Below are 9,222 nucleotides of genomic sequence, written 5' to 3'. Positions count from 1 at the left end.
CCGCTGGGACGCGGCGCGCGGGGGCCGCCGGGACGTCACTCCGCCTCTGCTGCTGTGTCCAGCCAGCGTCCCGTCAGGCGCCGCGCGGGGTCAGCGGGAGTCGGCGCCGCGGAGGCTTCAAGGCGCGGCCGGCGCAGGTAGGCCGGAGGCTGTGTGGCGGGGTAGGCCCGAGCGGCGCCCAGGACTCGGGGAAGCGCGGGGGTCTGTTTGCGAGCCTGTCCCTGCCCCGCCCCGCCGGCCGCCCCACGCCACCTCCGGTTCGCTCCGGGAGCGGCAGGCCCGCGGCAAACCTGCCCTGTATCCGCCCCCAGATGCCCCTACCCCTGGGGAGAGACGGGGTGACGGGGCCGCCCGAACGCCCGCAAAGGCTGCTGACCTGCGCCGGCCGCTGACTGCCCCGAGACTGGGCGCGCCCCGGGTCCGCACGCGGGAGGCGGGCAGGCGGGCAGGGCCGCGCTCACTGCAAGCCCCTGGCCGGCGACCTCCGGGGCTGGTGTGCTGTGGCGTTGTCTTTAGAGGAGGAACCAGAACGGATTTAGGTTGGGAAAGATCAGAGTCGCTGCTGTGAGCAGAACGACTTGGAATGGCTGTCTGGGAGCAGTTACGGAGAATTCTCACAGTGTGGACGTGGAGCAGGACAAGGAGTAGGAAAGGCCCCTAGGGCAGCTACGGTGCAGTATGGCGGGAGGTGGGGTGCGTGCGGGCTGCGCCATGACCATGCTGTCTCAGGTGCCTAGGGCAAGATGTACACGCTGCTGTCGGGCTTGTACAAGTACATGTTCCAGAAGGACGAGTACTGCATCCTGATCCTGGGCCTGGACAATGCAGGGAAGACGGTAGGTGCCTGTCCCCTGCGGGTGCCCTCCCCACGTGGTCCACCTTTGTATTTTATACCATCGTTGCCTGTCCACTGCCCAGACAGAATCTAAACTCTTCCTGAGACCATAGTGGAACAGTTTTGTTTTCTTTTTTTTGTTTCTTTTTTTTTTTTTTTTAAGGAATAGGCCCAAGAAGGGTTTTTGGGGAAACAGACTGGGAAAACTGCCCCAGCCCCTGTCTTATGCATCTGTCTCCCTCTCTCTTCAGACATTTCTGGAACAGTCGAAAACCCGCTTTAACAAGAACTACAAAGGGATGAGCCTATCCAAAATCACCACCACCGTGGGTCTAAACAGTAAGGGGGTACTTTAAAATTATGGGTTTGAGGCCCTGAGGATGCCGTGATGTTCACAACCCAGCTGCCAGTGGCGCCAGGCCTCTAACCATGCCACCTCAGAGCAGCACTGGATTGGTTGGCTCCATCCTCTAGTGGCAGCATTAGGAGGGTTGAGAACCACTGCTCTAGGGGAGCTGGGACTTGGTGTGTCGAGGACTAAAAACCGTACATTTTCCTTTTATTCTCTTTACAGTTGGCACAGTGGATGTGGGAAAGGCTCGCCTCATGTTTTGGGATTTAGGGGGGCAGGAAGAGCTGCAGTCTTTGTGGGATAAGGTAAGCTGGGCCCCAGGTGTGTTCCTTGGGGGGCACCACCTACATCCCTCATCACTGGTGCCTTTTCTTTCCAGGTGGTGCCACTTGGCTCCTTCCTCCTCAACAGCTTCAATTACTCATTTGTTCCTGAGGTTCTCCCCAGTCCTATCCCAGGTTTCTGAATCACTCCCTGTTTTGTCTTGGCCAGACTCACAGTTAGAGTTGCCCCAAAAGTGACAGCAGGGAGTTCGCTATGAGGGAGTACCCCAAACCATCCCAAGATGGGAGTGGTTGGGATTCTAAGAAAAGAATTGCTGAATGCCAAACCGATCTGGTCAGAGCATTTATTCAAGGAGCTCATTTAGAGACTGCTGCAGCACCCTTGGTGGACAGTCAGAGGAAGGACATTTTACCTGGCTGTGTCTGCAGCATGGGGGTCGGGGTGGCATTTATGAGGGCTTCAGGGATGTGGTTCAGGGCTGGGGCTAGTTTCTTTCAATGTTTTGGGTGATAAGCTAACCACGTTTTTCTTTTCTGAGACAGAGTCTAACTATGTTGCCTTCGGTAGAGTGCTATGGCATCACAGCTCAACAGCAACCTCAAACTCTTGAGCTTAAGCGATTCTCTTGCCTCAGCCTCCCAAGTAGCTGGGACTACAGGCGCCCGCCACAACTCTTGGCTATTTTTTGTTGCAGTTGTCATTGTTGGTTAGCTGGCCCGCGCCAGGTTTGAACCCACCACCTTCGGTGTATGTGACTGGCACCGTGACTACTGTGCTAAGGGCACCGAGCCAAGCTAAACACTTTTATAAGTGCTTGGGAATGTATAAATCTTGGGCTCAGGTTTGAGCCTGCAGAAGAAAACTTAGCTGGTCGCGTCATGTAGCAGTCAGGGGACTCTGTTTTTCACTCAGGCAAAGAGAAATAGTGTGGGGACTTTGAAGACCCTCCATTCCCCTGGACGTGAGAACACCCTTTCTTCCTTTCAGCTTAGTGGTCGCCATAGGCTGCAGGTGGAAGTGGCAGAGATCAGATGTGGGGAAGGCACGAAGCCTACATCCTTTCTCATTTTTAGTGTAACACCCGTTCTTCCATGGTGAGGTTTTCTGCCTCGTGGGGAGGACATTCTTAGAGCTTGACAGCAACTGTCTCCTTGCTGATTAAGGTTTTGGGTGTTTCTGAGATCCCATGTTGGTTCCCCTTTCCCCACACTCCCCAGGCTGGAGTTTGTCACCTCTGCTCATTTAGGCACTGAGCAGGGCAGACCCAACTGCTTCCCTTAATTGGCCTGCCGGGTCTGGTGCAGCCCAGTGCTGGGAACACAGACACCTTGGCTGCCCTGAACTAGTTGCTGTATTTAGATCTGAATGCCCAGGTCTTGATTTATGTTTTGGTCTCAGTTACCTTTTCCTGGGTCCTTCAAAGTGTCCCCTCTTGCCATGATTTGTAGCCAATAAGGCTGCTCTTTTCTGTGGCCAAAAGGTTTTTTATAGCTCCTCTGTGGCCACTTGAGTCCACCAGGACAAGCCAGGTCAGGGGACCTGCTTGTTTAAATGGCAGATGCATGTGGGTGATGACAGATGTTCTTGTCATAGGCCAGGGTCTCAGGCACAGACACTGAGACAGAGGTTAGGGTATGGACTGTGTCTTGGAAATGGGTGCCAGGAAGGTAGTGGGTCGGGGCAGAAAAGAGGTCACTTGGGCAGCTGAGTTGGGGCTGTGGATGGCTGAGGGAGGCTGCTATTCCCACTTCTGGTTCTTGGACATTGATCCTTGTATGGAGCCCAGTGTCACAAGGATGTCTCTAGCTAGGGGAGTTGCCTTGTTCTGGGGCCTCAACCTCAGCAGTGCTATTCCATGGGGACACAACGACTGGCCTAGCCCTGGGCAGCATCCAGGTATATGGGGCACATGCTAGAACGTCAGCCCCTAGGGGGCCTTTGCTGTGACGGAAGGCTCCTGGGCTGACTTAGGTGTCATGTGGACCTGCATGCTGGCACCTTATTCTTGGGGAGCTCCCACTGCTGCTGGGGAGACAGACCCAAGGTACTCTGATCTCAAAAGATAGCACCCTACTGGCCACAGCCATTCTGCTGCTCTCAGGCCAGGTGCTTGGCAGTGGCTTTTCAGCCTTGGTGAGTGGAACCTGTCCAGTTTGGCCTGTATCCATTGTCCAGCATCACTGTTAGGCCAGCCCAGGTTGCTTCCTTTCCAGTGGACACACTGGTGGGCCCCATGTCTACTCTTTACCTCCTGGAGCTGGTTATCTCTGTGTCAGACTTGTTTCCTGGCTGGTGAAGTGCCTATGGGGAACGCACTGGGTTTCCTCCCCCGTCTAGGGGTATAGGTGCAAGAGATTGTCTCATTCAGGGCTGGGTACCAGGCAGTACGCCCCAAGGTTCTGGAGAGCTGGCAGGCTACACATCTTAGGGGATATATGTCACTGCACAGTGACTGTTAGTTCATCCTACCCAGTCAAAGTCACATTCAGGTCTCTGGGTGCTCATGTCAGGGTGGGAGAGCTGGCCTAGCCCTGAGAAGTGACCAGCACATGCTGTTGTCTGCTCCACATGGACACAGGTGGTTTCCCGTATTCTTTTCTGTTTGGGACAGAAACTCACTGGCTCAGGTCTCATGCCCAAGGCCTGAGTCTGTTCACTGGGCACCACTGTAGTGACTCCATTGCTGTGAATGAGCCTAGGACCCAGTCCAGCCCTCAGAGGGCTGAGCTGGGCAGTGCAGGCCCCATCCAGACAGGGAGAGCTTATCGCTCAGGCAGCACTGGCCTTGCCCCTCAGTGGCACGGGTTGGGCTTGCTCTCTGTGCAGCTGCACTCACCTATGCCCAGGTGCTTGCACGAGGCCTGACCAGCACACTTCCCCTGTGGGGACCAGGCTGTGGTCTAGGATCCTCCAGCCCCAACCCCAAAGGGCACAAGGTTCTCAGGAGAATCCCCTAGAAGGGGGCAGAGAGAAGCTGATAACTCCTGCCAGGGCAGCATACCTTTTCCCAGAGCTCTAGAGGTACCTGCACCCCTGGTCCTCCATCCTTAGAATGCATTTGCTTGGGGGCTGCCCCTGTTCTGTGAGTCACGCCCTTGGGGTGATTGAGTCCTTGCTGCCCTGTACCTTCCTCATCCTCTCCTGGGCCCCTCAGAGCAGCTATGCCTTGGGGCCTGGCCATGCTGGCCCCAGGCAGGTTGGTAGCAGCAGCCCCAGCTCCTGCTGCTTCCTCCTAGTACTATGCAGAGTGCCACGGTGTCATCTACGTCATTGACTCCACTGATGAGGAGAGGTTAGCAGAATCCAAGCAAGCATTTGGTGAGTGGCCTGGCTGCTTGCAGGAGGGAGGGAGGTCTTGGGCCGTGTGAGCAGTTGGGAGGAGTTAGGGGAAGGGGTCAGGTCTGGTTTGGATATCCCATGACCTTGGAGGGGGTCAGGCCCAGCTCTTGCTGACAGCACATTGCCCTGGTGTGCAAGGGGGTGGGCATGCGGAATATTGGGAGTAAGGTGCTATCTCTGCCTCCTCCCCAGAGAAGGTGGTGACAAGTGAGGCCCTGTGCGGCGTCCCTGTTCTGGTGCTGGCCAACAAGCAGGATGTGGAGGTGAGCCCCAGCTACTCACTGCAGGACTCACCTACCTCAGCCCAGACCAAGGTCTCCCCTGTGCACAGAGGTCTCCAGGTGATTGTGAGCTTAGAAACCTCATCACTTCTTCCTAGCTGGGCCTAACACATGTTGTGAAGGCCACTGGGACCTGCCCCCACCACCACCCAGGCCTTGGACCTCAGTGTATTACCTTAAAGCCCATCTAAGGGATGGGGGCCGGAGGGTAGCTCCTGTGATGCCTGTTTCTTAAGTGACCCCTGTGGTGGAGCCATGTGTGTACCTGGTGGGGATCAAGCTCCAGGTCCCACAGCCATTGTGGCCACCATGTGGGAAACCCTGGCCAAGTTCTGCCTCAGTCATTTCCTTTCCTGCTGTGGGCCTGCCTCTCATAGTCTAACCTCCCCAGACTTGCCTGTCTATCCCTGACATCAAGACGGCCTTCAGTGACTGCACTGGCAAGATCGGCCGGCGGGACTGCCTGACCCAGGCCTGTTCTGCCCTTACAGGGTAAGTGGTCTTTACCCCTGGAGGGGCCTGGGGCCAAGGGCACCCTCTCACGTGGTTTGTCTCCACAGCAAAGGAGTACGCGAGGGCATCGAGTGGATGGTGAAGTGTGTCATCCGGAATGTCCACCGGCCACCACGGCAGAGGGACATCACATAGGTGCACTGGCTTGCTATCGGGCAGCTAGTCTGCATGTGCTGGAGGAGGGGGCTTCCTGTTGGCCCCTGTGCCACCGGCCCCTGGGTTGGGTTTGTTTTGCTTTGTGATTCTTTGTGTTCCTGTAAGACATACTTCCTCTTGAGTCTGGAGCAGTAGAGGCATCCAGGGCTTCTGCGGGTGGGGTGGGGAGTGAGGTGGTGGTGCTGGGGGGCTCTCGGGAGCCCCCAGGCTGCTCTATCCAGCCCACCTATTGAGGTGGCCGTGTGTCCGTTGCTCACTGGGCTCTGTCCCTCTGACCCTGGAGGTGGTCTGCCCTTGAGGAGCCAGCTGGGCCAGAGGTTCTAACCGAGCCTCAGAACAGGGCTGAGACTGCTTATGAAGACAACCACCCCACACTGGCCCGGCATAGCCTCATTGTGACCCCCTAGAGAGGGGATGGTTTTGGGGGGAGGCTGATACTGGTTTTTCATGTGCCCTGGGCAGGTTGTCTGTTGTTTGTGGGGCACAGAGCCCTCCCGTGGCCATGTGCCTGTGGCCAGCTAAGACAGCACCCTGGGTCCCACTAGGCCAAGTCCTCAGAGCAGGTGGTGGGGTCTCCTTGGGGACTGTGGAGATGCCTAACCATCCCCCCCTGAGCCCCTTGTGGTGGGGACAAGGATCCTTAAGAGTCGCCCCACTCAGCACAGCCCTGATGCAGTAGGGCTCCCTGAGACAGTGTGGGAGTGGGCTGGCAGGGAGTTTGTGTGCAGAACTGTCCGGCTGGTTCCCATCTATCCCTTCCTCTGGGCCCCCAAGGGGCAGGTGAGCATCTCGGCAGCCATGGCCTGCAGGGCACACCCTTTTCATAGACTTGGGAAGTGCCCAGGCCCAGAGGCTCCCCCAGGCTTGGGTGGGTGGGGGTGGCACCTCTTGCTGTGACTCATGGTGGATGTAGGGGGTCTGCACTAGGCCCCAGTTACTCTGGGTAGGTCTGGAGTGGAAGGAAAAGACCTCACTTCCGGGAAGCACAGGAGGTCCGGGGGAAACCTTTGCCTGGTCCCCTTTTGGGAAATCCCTGAGTGGGAGGCTCCAGGGGGAATGGGTGAGCCCCTTGAGCTCAGGCACTGTGCTGGCTGTCCTCTGCACTATCCCAGCCTCTAGAAAGGCCACAACCAGTAGGAGGGCCCACCAGTACCAACCCCTTGCAATGGCCCTTGTTGGGGGTGGCGTGGGGCATGCTTATGGCCGGAAAACTGGGGGCCTGGGGCGAGACTTCTACCCGAGTGTTCCCCTGGTGTAGCCCTATGACGGGTACAACCAATATTACAAATGGCTTTATAAAAATAAACTTTAATAAGTTCCCCTTTAAAAAAGTTTTCTGGGGCTCAGCGCCTGTGGCTCAAGTGGGTAAGGCGCCAGCCACATACACCTGAGCTGGCGGTATCAAATCTAGCCCAGGCCCATCGAACAACGACAGCTGCAACCAAAAAATAGCCAGGCAGGTGTTATGGTGGGCGCCTGTAGTCCCAGCTACTTGGGAGGCAGAGGCAAGAGAATCACTTGAGCCTAAGAGTTGGAGGTTGCTGTGAGCTGTGATGCCACAGCACTACCCAGGGTGACAGCTTGAGGCTCTGTCTCTAAAAATAAAGCTTTCTGGGAGTGGGGCCGCGCTCAGTGTGCGGGGAGGAAACGTGCGCAGACACTGTTCCAGCCCTGGCGTTCGCTCCATGTGCATGCAGCAGCTGTGCTACCAGTGCCCCATGGAGTGCTGGGAGTTGACGCTGCAGTCGCTACAGCCTCTTGGAGACATCCTAGAAGACCACGCAGTCAATGAGCGCACGCTCACACTCAGGCCCTGCAGAAGGGTCTGAGCAAGGCAGGGGCTTTGGTCACTCAAGTGCTCTGCTTTCTGGGCTCTGGGGAGTTACAGAATGAAAGGGAAACCCTGGGCGGCGCCTGTGGCTCAGTCGGTAGGGCGCCGGCCCCATATGCCGAGGGTGGCGGGTTCTAACCCGGCCCCGGCCAAACCGCAACCAAAAAATAGCCGGGCGTTGTGGCGGGCGCCTGTGGTCCCAGCTGCTCGGGAGGCTGAGGCAGGAGAATTGCTTATGCCCAGGAGTTGGAGGTTGCTGTGAGCTGTGTGAGGCCACGGCACTCTACCGAGGGCCATAAAGTGAGACTCTGTCTCTACAAAAAAAAAAGAAAGGGAAACCCTGTGTGCTAAGCAGGTGAGTGCATTGGAGCTACGTGGGGGTGGTGGTGGTGGTGGTATGGTGGGGGCGGGAAATAAGCCAGCAGGGAGCTGCAGGATGTCTGGCTGGGGCAGCGACTCCAGGCCAGAATGGGCAGTGAGACTACACCTGACCTAACACTGACAGTGTTACTTAATCTCTGTCTACACACTCTAACTGTATGCTCTATAGATCTGTTTCCCAATGTTGAAGTAGTCACCTTCCTCTGAGGTGGCTGGGAAGACTGGGAGAACATGTTATACGTCGAGCCTATATCCTAACCTTCGGCCACCCTTGAGAGGGGGCTGGACTCCGGGTGCCTCCTGACCCTCTTACTGTAAGGCTAGACTCCTGTCTGAGGGATGGAAGGGGCACAAGCTGACCTGGCCAGCTCTCTTTGTCCCTGGGCTCACCTGGCTCTCCCCACTCCCCAGGGCCAGCTGAGCAAGAAGCCAATGCAGTTGCTGGGAGGAGCTGGACACATTGAGGACCAGACCCAGGGCTGAGCAGTTGTAGTGGGGCTGGCACAGCTCTGAGCTGGAGCTGCTGGCTGAGGAGGTGCCTGGGGGCCATAGCTGGCACTCTGTGTTCTGGCCTGGGGTGCCTAACAGGGGTAAGGGAGATGAGGGCAGGGTTAGGGGAGCCTGGGGTATCCTTGCTCAAGGCTGCCCCTCACATACATACCTTTTCCAGGCTCCCCTCCTCCCTATGCCCCAACCCCAAGTGATCACACCAGTGCTGGGTGGAAATGGTGTGTGCTCCAGGCAGAAGCCAGCATGTGCGAAAAAGCCAGGGCAGCAGTGGCAGGTGCGGTTGTGGGTGGCATGGCATGACTGTGCCTCCTCGTGCTCCCCACAGAACATTGCAGTAGTGGCAGTGCTCCAGGTAGTTCCAGAACCGCATGTAGTAGGGCAGGGGACATGCGCCACATATCATGGGGCTGTCCCTGCAGCATGGCTGCTGCACAAAGGTGCCTTTGGGGCACTTAGTGCATGCCAGCCACTCTTGCATCACCGCCCTGCCACGGGTAGGTGCCACACCCCTCCCCAGCCTGTTGCCACTTCTGCCAGGAGCAAGCTCTCTGAGGAGCCCCAGGGCCAGTTCCTGACACAACCAGGGCATGGCAGCCCAGGATAGAAGTCGGGGGACCCTGGGTTCCCCTTCAGTTGTGAGGGCCCAGCAGAACCTAATGTGGAGAAGGCATGCAGAGCTCAGTTCTCCTGGGGTGGAGAGCGCTAGGGCAACACCCCATCCTCTCACGTGTCCTCAAAT

The 9,222-nt window shown here is 57.3% G+C and overlaps 2 protein-coding genes across 6 annotated transcripts; one reads left to right on the top strand and one right to left on the bottom strand.

Annotated features, from left to right (window-relative positions):
- The first annotated feature begins 3 nt into the window (after nucleotides 1-3).
- ARFRP1 (ADP ribosylation factor related protein 1) lies at nucleotides 4-7,419 on the top strand. 5 transcript variants are annotated; one of them, XM_053574929.1, is made up of 8 exons: nucleotides 5-137; nucleotides 730-836; nucleotides 1,087-1,174; nucleotides 1,410-1,492; nucleotides 4,709-4,790; nucleotides 5,004-5,152; nucleotides 5,484-5,584; nucleotides 5,653-7,418. In XM_053574929.1, exons 2-8 carry the CDS (start codon nucleotides 744-746, stop codon nucleotides 5,738-5,740), a joined length of 684 nt encoding a protein of 227 aa, XP_053430904.1. In that variant the 5' UTR covers nucleotides 5-137; nucleotides 730-743; the 3' UTR covers nucleotides 5,741-7,418. The 5 variants fall into 5 exon arrangements, 4 of the variants coding, with proteins under 4 accessions (XP_053430904.1, XP_053430907.1, XP_053430906.1 ...); XM_053574932.1 differs by having other exon boundaries at nucleotides 12-137; nucleotides 5,004-5,074; nucleotides 5,653-7,414; XM_053574931.1 differs by lacking the exon at nucleotides 5-137 and adding an exon at nucleotides 144-418 and having other exon boundaries at nucleotides 5,653-7,419.
- Nucleotides 7,357-9,133, bottom strand: TNFRSF6B (TNF receptor superfamily member 6b). Its single transcript, XM_053573777.1, is given in 5 exon segments — nucleotides 7,357-7,574; nucleotides 7,967-8,079; nucleotides 8,287-8,554; nucleotides 8,669-8,808; nucleotides 8,810-9,133. Coding segments are annotated over 5 exon segments (1,002 nt in total). The 5' UTR covers nucleotides 9,073-9,133.
- Between the last annotated feature and the right edge of the window lie 89 nt (nucleotides 9,134-9,222).

The sequence above is a fragment of the Nycticebus coucang genome, chromosome 21 (assembly GCF_027406575.1).
Source record: "Nycticebus coucang isolate mNycCou1 chromosome 21, mNycCou1.pri, whole genome shotgun sequence".
NCBI classification, from domain to species: Eukaryota; Metazoa; Chordata; class Mammalia; order Primates; family Lorisidae; genus Nycticebus; species Nycticebus coucang.
Note: the sequence above shows the minus strand (reverse complement) of the source record. Positions and strands in the feature narration are given on the sequence as shown.

Coding starts and splice junctions, on each gene's coding strand:
- ARFRP1 (XM_053574931.1), top strand. CDS start 744: ATGTACACGCTGCTGTCGGGCTTGTACAAGTACATGTTCCAGAAGGAC. Junction 4,791..5,003: donor AGAATCCAAGCAAGCATTTG/GTGAGTGGCCTG, acceptor CCTCCTCCCCAG/AGAAGGTGGTGACAAGTGAG. Junction 5,585..5,652: donor GCCTGTTCTGCCCTTACAGG/GTAAGTGGTCTT, acceptor TTGTCTCCACAG/CAAAGGAGTACGCGAGGGCA.